Source organism: Notolabrus celidotus, chromosome 1 (genome assembly GCF_009762535.1).
Source record: "Notolabrus celidotus isolate fNotCel1 chromosome 1, fNotCel1.pri, whole genome shotgun sequence".
In the NCBI taxonomy this organism is placed as follows: Eukaryota; Metazoa; Chordata; class Actinopteri; order Labriformes; family Labridae; genus Notolabrus; species Notolabrus celidotus.
Window position 1 is genome coordinate 8,944,179 of NC_048272.1, and position 15,617 is coordinate 8,959,795.

General features: G+C 36.6%; 2 protein-coding genes across 2 annotated transcripts; both read left to right on the forward strand.

Moving 5' to 3' along the window:
• Positions 1-1,714: 1,714 nt before the first annotated feature.
• On the forward strand, positions 1,715-5,409 carry si:dkeyp-67f1.2 (uncharacterized protein LOC556106 homolog). Its single transcript, XM_034694763.1, has 9 exons — positions 1,715-2,113; positions 2,201-2,299; positions 2,392-2,433; positions 2,521-2,632; positions 3,740-3,798; positions 4,559-4,609; positions 4,712-4,796; positions 4,877-5,003; positions 5,120-5,409. The coding sequence occupies exons 1-9, from the start codon at positions 2,101-2,103 to the stop codon at positions 5,249-5,251; spliced, it is 720 nt and encodes a 239-aa protein (XP_034550654.1). The 5' UTR covers positions 1,715-2,100; the 3' UTR covers positions 5,252-5,409.
• A 1,386-nt stretch (positions 5,410-6,795) lies between these two features.
• On the forward strand, positions 6,796-10,551 carry LOC117820831 (protein FAM107B). The gene is made up of 5 exons (XM_034694771.1): positions 6,796-7,103; positions 8,980-9,031; positions 9,389-9,563; positions 9,654-9,810; positions 10,182-10,551. Exons 1-5 carry the CDS (start codon positions 7,080-7,082, stop codon positions 10,284-10,286), a joined length of 513 nt encoding a protein of 170 aa, XP_034550662.1. The 5' UTR covers positions 6,796-7,079; the 3' UTR covers positions 10,287-10,551.
• The last annotated feature ends 5,066 nt before the right edge of the window (positions 10,552-15,617 follow it).

Sequence of the window (15,617 nt, forward strand, 5' to 3'; positions counted from 1 at the left end):
AGGTCACATTAAAGGTGGAAACAGTCCTGACATGATTTATCTTGGTCTCAATTCTTTACATCACAAAACCTGACATTTTAACAAGAGTATATAGACTTTTGATGTCTACTGTATGTTTGCAACATCTAATGATAGTGCACACACCTTCTGTAAATATTAACCATGGTCACTGTGCTTCAATTATTGCTAAATAATCAGAGTCAAAACTGGATGATAAGACTTGCTAAAGCAGACAGCTGTCCTTTAAAGCTCAAATATTTGGCAGCTTGTAAGTACCAGTTATGTGTTTGTGATAATTCAATTAAAAATGACTCAAAGAGATCTTCTTCTCTACCCCTCACTTTCTAGAAAAACACCCAGAGGTGTGTAATAAAGGGGGTTTTATCTTGACCACATTTAAATATCAACTGTGTCAACATGGTTCTGATTTCTTAACTCGGCTGCATTAATTCACCCCCACAAATATGTCTGACAAAAGGAAAACTAGAGTAACAGCGGAGATACCGAAAGAAAAGAACAACTCCAGATGCTTAAATAAGGGCACTGACTGGTCTCAAGATGAAACACTCACTACACTCCGGCCTGTGCAGTCACTAGATCAAAATCCAGCTCCTCACCTCCAGGAAATAATGGAGCGACTTGTTAGGCGGCGTTCTCCAGCACTGTCATCAAAACGCCAGATGAGGGAAAATCTTTTAGAAGAATGGTGTTCATCCTTGGAGTGGAGTTCAGAGGACTTTTAATTCAAAAAGCACTGAAACTGTCGTGGAGGTTTCGTGGCAGCTATTTAAGGCAGTTTTTTGCTTGTTTTTCCTGTAAATTGTCCCTTGTCTGTAAATGTGGGGTTTATTTCTTCTCACTTAGTCCTCACTCTGCTACTCAGCTGTTTTTCTCGATGGATAGATTACGACCTTATTATGATCCAGGCCGTGTGACTTTAATAACAGTCATAACTCATTACTGCCTGAAGGGAAATGCTATTTTTGTTTGGACAGGCAGGTGAAAGCTGGAGCTCAGCTACTGTTCAGGGATCAGCAGGGCTGATGCTTACTGACATGAGAGCTTAGCTCTGCTGTAAAAAGGGATTACCATGCCTTTCATTTGAGCATCAGTAATGACTATTTCTTCTGCATTGGCCTAGGTTTTCTTTACTGTTATAACTATGGCTGGATTTTCACGTGCAATAACAGGTTTATCAATGTGGAAGCTGTTTTGTCAATTGTTTTTCATTTGATTCTGCTGGTTTTAGTTTCTTATTGAATATTGACTTTGTGCCTTTTCCATGGATCAATTATCAGTCCCCAATGTTAATGTATAGCACTAAATTATAAAAGTTTTTTTTAATAAAAAGAGAAAGTCTTGACTTTACTTTTTTGTTTTATTTACAGACATCCAGGCATAAACCTTGAGCAGCACCAGACACACTCATGAAAAACAATCACCATATGTATTTGATATAAGCTTTCAAGTGACGTTTTTTTCCTTGTTTTCTAACCTTTTAGAGTATGTTTTTTATATCACCATTTTTCTGCATACCTCCACACGTCAAATCAGATCTACTTTAACTTACACACTAAAAGAGAATTGATAATTGACAAAGTTACTCTAAACATTTTCCTTTTTAAATGTACTCATTCAATTTGAAATATAAAACTTTTGGCTTTTCTGGTTCTCAAAGTTCCACATGTGTTTTTACTCGCCAACTCAACACAGTATTCCTCTGGTGAATCCCATTGTTCCCATACTAACAGTATCAATTACTGCTTGACATATCTCATACATGACACTGTCGGAGAAAGAAACTTGATCATCTAGTTCACTGTGTCTTTGTGTGCGTGTGGATGTGTGTGTATGTGTGTATAATACCACATCCTGGTTTGTAAGTAGCACAAGGAGGAGGAGGAGGGCTGACACGTTTTCTTTGCATATCCAGCACCTGCTCCCACAAGGTGCGGTTGTAGGATTTATCAGGAAGAGTGTTCACAGATGATATGACACCAAAGCTCGGCAGTATCTACAATATTTCTTGTTGACAGGAAAATACTTGAAGTGCATTTCAAAAGCCTTCAGCAACAGACGGTCCTCTAATCCACAGCAGATATGAGATGTCGAGGTGAGATTTTACCTAAAAAAAACAAAAAAGGTAGTTTTTGTTGTGACTTGCAGATCCTCATTTGTCTGTGCTTTTTGTGGTTGGCAGATAATATCAAAATTACAGCCATTCTTACTAGCCTCTCCTTACTAATATGGGGAATCTTCATTGTATTTGATGTACAGAGTGATCCACTACAAATGATTGGTGAGCTCATTTCGTCTTACTTCATCTTTTATTCCTGAGCTACCTCAGTACATGTTTGTATTAATTATACTGTCTGCATTGTTTTATTTCAGGGTTCAATTATGGTGATCAACCTAAAGACAAGTTTACAGACAGTAAGTAAACATTGGTGAGACTCATCTTTTTAACAATAACTCTTTGGCGAAGTACAACTTTAAGCGTTTTCCCAACTGAATTTTCAGCTGTCATAAAGTGTAGCTTATCAAAAGCCTGCCCACCTGATACCTTTGATTTCCATATCTGGAGTGGAGCAGCTAACGTTGTTGGACCGAAGATCTGCTTCAATGGTAAAATGTATGTGTTCATTGTGACAGTACCTGCATTAACATTTTATTTAAGTGGGGTTGCTATGCTATGCACAGTAAATTGCAGAACACAGCGGTTAAGCCATGTATCCCTGCAGAGAGGGTCACAAGAAGCACATACTTAAAACACCCCACATGTAAAAATACATTTTGGTTCAAGTACATGATTTATTTTCAATTTCAAACTGCCTCACCTCGACATTACCAGCCCTTTACTGTAGGACTTTGTTTGCAATCGTACAACAGTCCTGTGTTCCTTCGAATGCCGTGCAGCGTATGTCATCATATGTGTGTGTATGCAGAAAGAGTTGTAGCAAACACAGACTGATATCAAACCTCACTATCCTGAAGACATCCCAATTGGTGCTTGCTTGTCTTCTACCAGACTGTCCAAACAAAGTGGGCCCTGGTCACCTCTGTTGACTGACAACAACTTCACTGTATGTGAACACCAACGCTCCATGAGGGACAACTTCATATCTGTAGTAATAACTTTCTTATGAGTGTTATACAAAAGCACCCAGTGAGATTATTTTACTACTGTACCCAACCATCAGGAAAGCAAGAGTTAAAGAAATGAATGATCAACCACAAAGGTTTTCCTGTAACAGTTAAGTCCTTAAGTTTATATAAGCATCCTTTTTTCCCCACTGTCAATGTCGTTTTATCATTTCCACGACATTGTATTCTCCATTATTTGTTACCTTTCTTACTAACCGTGGACAAGAACAGTTGATCTGATACAGCGTAGTGCCATAGGAAAGGGTGGTCTATGTCAAGGGGAAGCAGGACAATATTCCAAAAATATAGCATACATTTAAACTGAAAGGTTTTTGATTGTCTCCTTTAACCTATGTGGTACCCCTGACTCAGTCTCCGGCAGTACATGGCTTAGCTTCGGTGTAGGAACTACAGTCAGTTTCTCCAAACAGGATCTGTGGTGACTCTAATCTACTGTACACATTACAATAAGTGTTGGTTAGTACCTCATCCAACCCCACTGCAAAACATCCAAAAAAAAAACATTGCTATGGCTTTAAGATAAAAAAAATAAGTTTATCTGCATTGAAACTTAACCTTGTTGGTATTTCAACAGCATCATGAGTCATGTGTTGAATAATATCGGCCCAGGAATCAACATTGTGGTGGTAAATGGTGAGTAGAAACCACAAATTCTTATTGTGTATTTGTATGTAAGGGATAATGTATATTGAGCGGGGTGTTACAGAAGATTGGAACCCTGACAGTGTCAGCAGGACTTGATAAACACCACCATTTCCCATACAGTGTTCTGTTGAGTGCTTACTTTTTACACCATTATCAGTTTTGTTATTTATTTATTTTTTTGTCATAGCTACAGTTCTTGTGTCTTTCAACCTGACTTCCTTTTCACCACTGTTTTTGTTTCTTTCCTTGATTTCTCCTACGTAAAAAAAAAACAAAAAACTGAAAGTACATTTTCTGGACTTCTTACTGCACACAGTAAAGGTTTGTTATTTTTTACAACAGTCTGCTTTCCAGAGACAGCAGGTTGCTGCTGTAAACTGTTATGTAATGACCAATCATAATCAAGTACCACACAAAACCATGTAACAATATTATAATGTATAATAATATATAAATTACCAAACTATGAAGGTCAAAGTGTATTATTGATCTTTAAAACAGTAACTGATAAAACGGTCTTCCTCATGTCATGAAATCAACTTTTTTGGAACTTTCAATGACATTACGTACACTTAATTGTGGAGTTTGATAGCGTGTCTACAAGACAGAGTAAAAGTCCTTAATGACCTCATCCAAAAAACATTTAGACAACAGTTCCACAACAAAGTAAACTTGAGAAGGGTCACAAAATAAGCTCAGTACCTTTTGTCCAGCTCAATTGTTATTAATGTGCTTTTACCAAACTTAGGTGAAAGGGGAGACTTGGAAAAGTTTGGATATTTTAATATGATCAGTGGCGGTAAGAGTTTTCACAACCTTTTAAATTTTGTTTTCGGTTTTAATTTATAGAAATTACTAATTATGTTGCTGTTTTTTTTTCCTTTGCAAACTCTAACCAAAGGCAAAAATAATATCCTGGAATACCTGAAAACAATAAAACCTGGTAGTATTGTTTTGGTGGCCTCGTACATGAATGTGACACCACGGTAAGTGTAAATCTTCATGATGCAAAATCTAAAATAATTGGAAATAACACAATGTAACATTTTCTTTTTCTCTGTGGCAGGATGACAGATGAAATTAGGGATGTATTTGAATCAATGGGAAGTCGTTTCATCCAGTCTTTAAAAAAAAAAGATGGCTGGATATTTGCTGGAAAGATTGGGGCGAAAGAAAAAAGCCTCTTTGAGAGAGTAAGCAAGTCTTTACCTGCGCTTTAATATGTCATCTATTTTATAAATCAAAAAGTACAAAAAAAGCAAGATGATTGATGTTTAAACAAATGATTCAATCTCTGCTCATGTGACAGGTGTCTGTCAATGACGAAAAAACCAACATTTATGATGAGTGGCCGCATGTGGTGGAGATGGGTGGCTGTTACCCAATGACCATACCTGGCGAAGACGAATCAGAGGCTTCTCAGCAGGAAGACAAAGTTTGACTTCAAGACTTACCCATGAAAATGTAAAAGACTCAGACACCTTTGTGTGGGAAATTGACAGTAGGTTTTCAGTTTACTGAATACCTTGAGTTCCCCTTACACCACCAAGAGAACAATACAGACAGTAGCTAAAGTTAGCTGGGAGCAGGGTGTGTTAGTCCAACAACAAACACACACACACACACACACACACACACAGAGAGAGAGAGAGAGAGAGAGAGAGAGAGAGAGAGAGAGAGAGAGAGAGAGAGAGAGAGGATGGAGAGAGAGAGAGAGAGAGAGAGAGAGAAAAGCAAACAAACAAACCTGTGTGATCCACATTGGGGAAAGTGTTGGTGTAGTCCACAGCGTAACTGCTTCAATAGTCTGATATAAAGCAGACATTCACAGTTCAGGGAAGTGCTTGTGTTAGCTTCACTCTTTCACTAGACCTTTTCGACTGTATTCCAGGGCACAGCAGTCACAGGAGTCACATTTGTCAACAGAGCTGTCAAATCTACTGTTGACAGCTCTGTAAATGTTGGATATAAATCAACATAGTACAAACTAACAATAATTACAGAAACCATATTTGAGAAATAATGAAAGGAAATGTAAGTGTGTTTGACTCAGGTCCCAGAAGGCTTGCTTCATGACCCGTACTGCAACTAATCAGAAGGGGGAGCTTTAAACCTTTTGGCTTCACTTTTGGGAAGCTGTCACACTTTCCATGTTATTATACAGTCTATGGTTTGGGTTTATACACAGAAGGCTTTTTCATGCATCTGGAGTACTAACGCTAGCAAGAGAATACTTCATGTTGTTCACTTTGAATTATTGACAATGTTTTTCAACGTTTTCTACTTCATATGGTAGTTTTTAAGATTATTTGTTTATACTTTGATTTGTTGGTTAATTCTTTTTGTAATTTGTTACATTTGATTTTTTTCCCAATGGGGTTTAACAAGGGATACATGTTTCTTTTTATGCAGATTGTAAGATTACTTTGTGAAAGTTTGCCATTTGTGAATCTAACCCTTAAAACTAATACTGACTAGGCTTGACTCATGTTGAAAATAATACGAGAAAATCAAGGACTAAAAAAGAATGAGAAACTTTGTGCTTTGCAAATATCTATTGTTGTTATTCTCTAATAGGCCATCAGTTTTGTCCTTTTAAGAAAAATAAACAACATTTGTTCTGTTTCCTTGAGTGAGAACATTTTTGTGATCTGCCCTTTTCTTTTAAAATGTCTTTATTTCCTGTGGAGGTGCTTTCTTTTCAGCACTTTTCCTTTTGTTCTCACCTCTTGGGGACTAGAGCGATATACAAATGAAAACAACAAGTGTGAGAATTTTAAAGGGAAGTTTGTCTTCTTTTGGAATATTTTGCCCAACCTGGATTTACACACCAGGAAAGTTTGGCAACACTGCTAAAATATGATAATAAATCAAGCTTACTGTATTACATAATTTGTTTTGAATGGTTATCAATAGCTACAGCTCATATTTAGTAGTGTGAAGGCAAATTATTTCCATCGTGGATGTAGTGCAGTAGAGGTGTTAATTACCTTTAACTGGATCTACTCTTGTAAAGTTCTGTACTTGACTGGTAAACATACTCCCAGTACTTTTGGCCTCTTCTCCAGCCCCAGGGTTTGTCTTCCACTTGATTGCTGTTTCTCTCGGAGCATCATCATTGGTCCATACACAGAACAGTTTCCCCTCTCTGGCATTCTTGGCCGCTGGAAAAGAGAGAGAGAAAGAGGGAGAGTAAACCCAAAGTATTATTGAAACTCTGTCCACTGTGAGCCTAGGAAGTGTCTGTGAGGGCACCACAGCCTGAGGACATGGGAGTCTCTCATGGCAAGAAGGTAAGTTTGTTGATTTCTTGGCATCAAAAACTTTCTTGGCATGCCTTGTTTGTTAGATTAAAGATGAAAAAGCCTAAAAGATATCAGTTTCACTATGTTTAGCCCTTTGCCTGTGTGTCATTATAAATTAGTACTAATTGTGTGTTGTTAATGAGCATCTTTGCAGAACTTTTTTGAGTCTCTGTTGCTGTTGTGTCTGCCTTTTATATCCCGAAGACAGCCAGGGCTTAAACCAAACACGTCTTTAACCGACAAAATAAGAGCTTTTCCAACCCTGGAGAGTGGGCCTCAGAGAGTGTTTATCCCGTCACGTCCTATTAATTCTTCTCCACACATATCCACCGTTGGAGATTTAGCCAAACAGCATGACTCTCCTCTCATCAGACAAACAGCAGCCAGCAGCAGAGTTGTCATTAAAATGCCTCATTTAGATTCTACTTTTTTCCTCATTCTGACAACTTACTGTCGTCTTGTTTAAACTTTACTTTTTCGCTGGTTTGCGAACACATGACTTCGCTTTCATATCTCAAATGCAAGCAACATCAAGGCTACAACAAACATTATGTAACATACACAGAGTGATTAAGTCACTATAGATCACGCTCAGAGCAGAATGAACTGCCAAGCACGTTTTCCACATTTAAATCACCATCAGATATTTAATTAAACAACAAACTCTGCAAGAGTAATTAGATTCACAAGTCCAGTGTAAATCCCATGGGGGAATAATCCTTTGCTTGGCCATTCATTCTGCTCAAAGTCTAGTAAATGAGGAGCTCAATGGGGATCAAACTGTGTTTTGTTTGATGCTGTCATTAATGAGGTGGCAGGCCTCCACCTCACCCATCAGGCTGCTCGCTCGCTTCACTGGACATGTGGAACTAGACACTTCATTTGTCTGTCAGCATCATAATGCAGCTTTGTGTAGCCTCTACCGTTACCACCATTTGTGTGAAATTGTACTGTTGACGTGATTGTGAGATTTCTGTCCATTAATGCTTTTATGTGTTACCTTTTTTGAAACATATTTGATTACTGGCTTCCAGTTGCAGCTCGCATCAGATACAAAACTCTAATCATGACTTACAAAGCAGTCACCAAAACTGCTCCAGTGTACCTGGAACCCCTCATCCAGGTCTACTGCCCTTCTCGCCCGCTACACTCAGCCTCTGAAAAGCTTCCAGCACACAAGGCCTCAAAATCGAAATCACTAGCTCGACTCTTCTTTTCTGTTGCCCCTAAATGGTGGAATGAATTGGCCAACTCCATACGATCTGCAGAGTCCCTCTCTACTTTCAAAAGACAGCTAAAGACCCAGCTCTTTAAGAAGCACTATGCACTTAGCTAGACTGTTCTCCACTGTTGTCCCCAGTGGCAGATCATGTCTTCCAGCTACAATTGACTCGCACTGTCCTTCTCTACTCTGGGAATCTGTGTTCAGCTCTTGAGTGACCCAGCACTTGGTACATTGGTCATTATTGTGGTGATGTCAATTGTTGATGATGATAATGGAAGGTCTTAAATTGTTTGGTTGCTTCATTGTAGATGTTCCTTATTTTGAAAAAAAAAAAAAAAAAAAAAATCCTTTCTTACTTTTGTGCATTGCCTTTACACTGCTTGGCAGTACCTGCACCCAAATTGACTTGAAGCACTTTGTTACTCTTACTGATCTTGTTTCCTCTTTTCTAAATCTTTGCTTGTGTTGTTCTTGTTCTCGTATGTATGTCGCTTTGGATAAAAGCGTCTGCTAAATGACATTGTAACATTGTAACATTGATTACAGACATCAATCTTGAAGGAAAGCAGTCTATCTTTTGATAACCAGCCAATTATTTTCCATTTGACATGTAATTAACCAAGTCTTCTTTGTTGACAGAGAGATCTCCAACATTTGCCACGTAGAAGCAAGACACACCTGAACAAGTCTGGTGAGATATCTTTAAATTCAATATGTTGTTTCTGAGGGTTGCCCCTCCTTTGACCTGAACACTGTCATCAAGGACTTTTACGTGTATAAATTGTAGTAAATCCCACATGACATACTTGTTACTGTCATAGAGACAAAAGACAGTCAATAAACATGTGTTATTTGCTTGCAATTAAACTGTTTGCCTGTGATCAACACTCAAACATATTTAAACATTGAATCTCTGTTGTTATTACAGCCTGTGAGAACCAACGTTGTAATTCTTTATATGTTAAAAACTGTAATGAAGACAAAGTTAGACAAAGAAAATCTTATTTTTTGTAAAATTAAAATTGTATATCTTTCTCTATACTATCAGAAATGCAGACACGCAAAACTGAACAGCAAGATCTGTACTCAGAGTTTCAAGCTCCTCCACTACAGAATGAGGAGGAGAGCTGTGATCTCATCAAACCTCAAAAACCTCTCAATCCTATAACAGCCTCCAAGAACCACCAGGAGCTCCACAGAGAACTGCGTCTGACCCACAACAGGTTTAAGAGACTCCCAGAAAGTCATTAACACTTACTCTTGAGTTTCACTGTGCATACACAGATCATAAAGTCTTTTTGTGCTCCTGTCAGGAGAGTGCTGCAAGAAGGAAAGAGTGAACTCCAGAGGGCTTTAGAAAAGAGAAAATGGGAACAAAGGATGAAGGCAAGCAGGGATCAGAATGAGGCACAGAAGAGCGGATCACCGCTTCAGCAAGAGCTGCTGAGGAGACATCAGCGGCTAGAAAAGGTTTGCATCGGACAAACTTTTTTTAAATAAAACAATCTTCTCATCACATCTTAGGGGCTGACATTTCATCCAATTTTCTTTCCTGAAATTATTTCTTATTGCATTTTATTTGAAACAAAATATTTTGATCAGTAGAAGAAGATATCCTGCAGTCAGCCAGCAGAGGGCATTGAAGTCATTGTTTCAGACAGTGCAGGCTTGTCTCAGCTCCTACAAAAGAACCATGGATTAGCCAGACACCAAACAAGTATTAATGACTACTGGATGTTCTATTTACAAGCATACAGAGAATTGAATTGTTTTAAAGTTAATCCCTTTCATTTTGGTGAATTAAGCTCCAAATTTGAGTTTGTTTTTCATTTCATCCACAGCTGGAGAGAGACAAAGAGCGACTGCGAGAGGGACCAGAGTTCCTCCAAGTCAAAGAGAGACTGAGGAGAACCGCTGTGGTGGATGCAGGAGAAAAAGAAGTGTGACAGTTATGATGTTGGATTGTATTTGTATGTTTTCTGTTGACAGTCAGCTCAATGGACTGTTTTGGATAAGTGACTGGTTTGACAAAAACTGATCACCTCTGTGGGCGTGGGAGTTTATGTTTTTTACAGAGGTAGTAGAGGAGAATAAGATATATCGTAAGACAGTAGCTATACATGTAACAGTCCTCTGGGAATTCACATGCTACTGAATGATTGTTTTAATATTTTTTTAAATCTCATCGCATGTCTTTAGTACGTCCAGCTTGTATGGTTCTGTTACATTAAAAAACTATTGTACTACTGTGTTTCTTTGTGCCACTGTGCGGCCTTTTTATATTCTCACCATGATGAGAGATGAAGGCGAAATAAAAAAATAAAAACATTAGAGAGAAAAATTCTAAAAGTTCAAAACTGAGTATATATATACATATATATATATATATATATATATATATATATATATATGGCAAGCCGTTCAGGAAATTAATATATATGGAATGAAGTCTGAATATATGGATTGAAAGTCTGAATATATTGAATGAAACTTGATATATATGGAATGAAACTTGATATATATGGAATGAAGTCTGAATATATGGAATGAAACTTGATATATATGGAATGAAACTTGATATATATGGAATGAAGTCTGAATATATGGAATGAAACTTGATATATATGGAATGAAACTTGATATATATGGAATGAAGTCTGAATATATGGAATGAAACTTGATATATATGGAATGAAACTTGATATATATGGAATGAAGTCTGAATATATTGAATGAAACTTGATATATATGGAATGAAACTTGATATATATGGAATGAAGTCTGAATATATGGAATGAAACTTGATATATATGGAATGAAGTCTGAATATATTGAATGAAACTCGATATATATGGAATGAAGTCTGAATATATTGAATGAAACTTGATATATATGGAATGAAACTCGATATATATGGAATGAAGTCTGAATATATTGAATGAAACTCGATATATATGGAATGAAACTCGGAATATATGGAATGAAAAATCACGTCATGTATGGCCTGCGCCATCTTGTCTTTCTGGGGTGTGATCATAGGGGTGTGATTTTGTTTTCCGGTTAGACGTAGCTTTTAGTAATGCAACCATGAGGGAGACACGAGATGTTTTCACTGCAATTTTAATTAATGAAGGGGTTATCAACCCCTTGGGTAATGCATGTGCTGTTAAGTCAATCCGTATAGGAAAAAGGAACCCACCCCTCCTCTCTATTAAGTTGGTTTCATCCAAAAGTGATGATCGGACCGTCTGCACAGAGAGACGAGAGGAACACGAAGCAGTGGGCTGCAGAAGCATTTAGGAGGGTAGTAAACAAGTGAAAATACGAAAATATTAAATATCACAGGTTATACACACTTCTACAAAGGCTAAAGATATTGCCCCTTCTTTATTCAGGTGGTTCAGTCCTCTAGTTCGCTAGCTAACTTTTGTTATGACTTGTGATAATGTAGCATCCTGTTCAATGTTAACAGGTGGAGCTCATACCTGTGTGCATCATCTGACAGTGAGTGAGTGTAATGAAAAAGTACGACCAAATTACCACAGGTTACAGAGGTAGAGGAAAATGTGTCCCCTCAGAAACACTAAAAAGAAGTGCAAAAGGTTATTTTCAGAGAGACATTAATAAAAGATGAGTCTCTTTGATGACAATAAAACAATACGATTAGAAGTGGTGTTCAGAGTACTTATTTAAGCTTTCATTCAATATATTCAGACTTCATTCCATATATATCAAGTTTCATTCCATATATTCAGACTTCATTCCATATATATCAAGTTTCATTCAATATATTCAGACTTTCATTCCATATATATCAAGTTTCATTCCATATATTCAGACTTCATTCCATATATATCGAGTTTCATTCCATATATTCAGACTTTCATTCCATATATATCAAGTTTCATTCCATATATTCAGACTTTCATTCCATATATATCAAGTTTCATTCCATATATTCAGACTTTCATTCCATATATATCAAGTTTCATTCCATATATTCAGACTTTCATTCCATATATATCAAGTTTCATTCCATATATTCAGACTTTCATTCCATATATTCAGACTTTCATTCCATATATATCGAGTTTCATTCCATATATTCAGACTTTCATTCCATATATATCGAGTTTCATTCCATATATTCAGACTTTCATTCCATATATATCGAGTTTCATTCCATATATATCGAGTTTCATTCAATATATTCAGACTTTCATTCCATATATATCGAGTTTCATTCCATATATATCGAGTTTCATTCAATATATTCAGACTTCATTCCATATATATCGAGTTTCATTCAATATATTCAGACTTTCATTCAATATATTATTTCCTGAACGGCTTGCCATATATATATATATACATATATATATATATATATATATATATATATATATATATATATATATATATATATTTATTTAGGGCTGTCAATCGATTAAAATATTTAATCGCAATTAATCGTATGATGTCCATAGTTAACTGCCGATTAATCTCGAATTGATTTCTCAAAAAATACGCTGAAAGGGCATTTTGACCTGAATGTAGCATTACTTAGTAATACTACTGTAAGATGAGATTTATTTTGGTCTAAGTATTTGTATCAATGAGTTCTTTAATGAAGTTCGAAATACTTCTATTTCCTATATTGCACTGCATCTTTAAGGTTACTCTTGGTGATATGGTTTTGAGTTGAAGTGAAGGTGTCACATGAGTTCGATGTGCTGTTGTCCTATGTTGTTGAGGAAGTCATTAAAGGCATCACGACGCACAGCAGAAGTTGTCCCGTGCTCTTTCTTCCTCACAGCCCTGAAGTATAATTAATTCAGCTTCTAGTTAACGCTGTTGAAGTTTAACAGTTCTGGAAATATTTAACAAGTTACGGCGTTACACTACCACCATGTAATATCCAATTAACTAAACATCCTGTATTTTTAAGCAGCTCAACACAAAGTGATTGAGCTCATGCATCACAACAGCAGACGCATTGTCCATCCATACGTCTCCGTCACATCGACAGTAAATGCAGATAACTTTGGTCTCGTCCAGAGAACCATCAGACAGTGCTTTAAAGCTGAACTTGCCATTCAAAACACCCTCTTTATTTATTTCTTCTTGTCATCCACAACGTCATATTACTGCTGTATCGATTCCTGATTTCCCAAACTACGGGGCGGGACGAGGGTCATACACAGAACGTGCGCGCATTAATCGCGCGTCAAATAAATTAGTGGCGTTAAGGAGAATTTGAGTTAACTCGTTATTATCCCGTCAGTTATCCCTTTAAGGTACATTTAGAACAGATTAAAAAATGTGCGATCAATTTGAGATTTATCACCAGTCAACTATGGACATCATACAATTAACTGCGGTTAAATATTTTAATTGATTGACAGCCCTAATATATATATATATATGTATATATATATATATATATATATATATATATATATATATAATATAATATAAATAAGTAGAATTTTGAGAAAATGCATCTTTATTTAAATAATAAGCAGCATACACTCAACAGAAAAATCAATATCATAATATCTATTATATTATATAGACCACACCTCTGTATAATTGTTAGCCTACAAGCCACAGCTGTAATTTTGTCATTCTTGATGGTAATATTTGGTTTGTGTTACATAGCAAATTTTTTTATTGTGTCCGTCGTATTTTGATATGTTGGGATTTGGCATATTGTTCATTCAGTATGATGAAAGACAGAAAAGGTAGACTAATAAGCTAAAAATAAAAATATAATAGTCCAATTAAAAACACATGCATTGCTCTGTGTATGAAACTTGTAAATGTAAGTATGAATAATTTTGTTTTCACCTGCACTGCTTCTACCGCTGTTACATGAGGACAGAACACACAATGCATAGACAAGGAAGTTTTATTTCATTTCCTGCAGTCATATCTCTGTGGGTACAAATCACTGTATTTTCTTACATCTTCTTCAATAACCCATGATGCATTGCATCCATACATTTGTAGCTCAAAACAGCTTTTACAAAAAAGGATATACAATATATACTTATATTTATATATATAATATACACGTGTTTCTTTTATGCATTTTGATGTGTTGGTCATGGGTAAAACAAGCTTTTAAAAGAAATAAGAATAAAACAAACACAGCCAAGTGAAAACAAATCCCAGTTCAACAGAAGGTTGGTACCAAACAAATAATAGCCATTTTCATAACAAAGTCATCATCATTGGCTATCATACAGTTGACATGAAGCCCTTCGCACACAGTTTGCATATTTTCCACAATTACAGTCATGTAAATCCAGAGTGATGCCTTCATTTCACTGCACTATGGACCTGTATGTATCAGTAACAGATCAGGGGAAGTGTTTTTAAATGGGCAACACAGTTTCTATGAGCTGATTGGCTATCCCTACAGATAATATGGTATAATGTCATGACATACCTGAAATTAATTATGGTAAGATTGATGTTTTCAGCTAGTTGTTGAGGGGAGAATTGTGCCTCTTTTCTTGTCTACAATAAACATTTTGCTGAAACATCGCCATCCTTCATCTGAGTCATAAATTCACAAGATGACAACATATCTGAATGTAGAGTTTAACATCCCCAACTCTCTTTATGGCTTAAGTTTTTTTACTCAGGAAGAGGACAAATCTACGATGAAGGCTACACCCACGGCTGACAGTTGATGTTACCAGCACCATTTATGTTTCACACTGTGGCTGGCACTTTAGGATATGTGTATTTTTTTTCTGCTTGTGCCTGGGTATCAGACGGTGAAAAGAAAATGTTTAAGACAACCTATATACGCAACAGCGAGAAAACTGAGTGAAAAAAGTATCTGAGTTTTAAATGAGGGGAGAAAAGTCACTCAGAGATAGTCTTGACCATCTGAGTCAATGCAAATGATAAGTCCACTGTGCTGTGTTGTACTTTGTCAACAACATTACTTCTGGTGTTACTCACTTCACATTATATAGCTCAAAATTACAGTATTACATTTTTTTTTCAATACAACAGAGTAATAATAATCATGTGTGTTTATACTTATTGATCATCATTCATGTAAACATATTTAACCAGGTCATGCAAACAGTAGACCGAAACTTCTTCCACTAGAGGTGCACAGCACAGAGCAGGCGGAGCACCCAGACTGAGATCCTGACACACGGCATACGACCCAGAGACTGACAGCATGCAGGAATCAGACGCTCTTCAGAAACGGAACAGCAAGGATGACCATGATATGAATATGATGGCTTTTT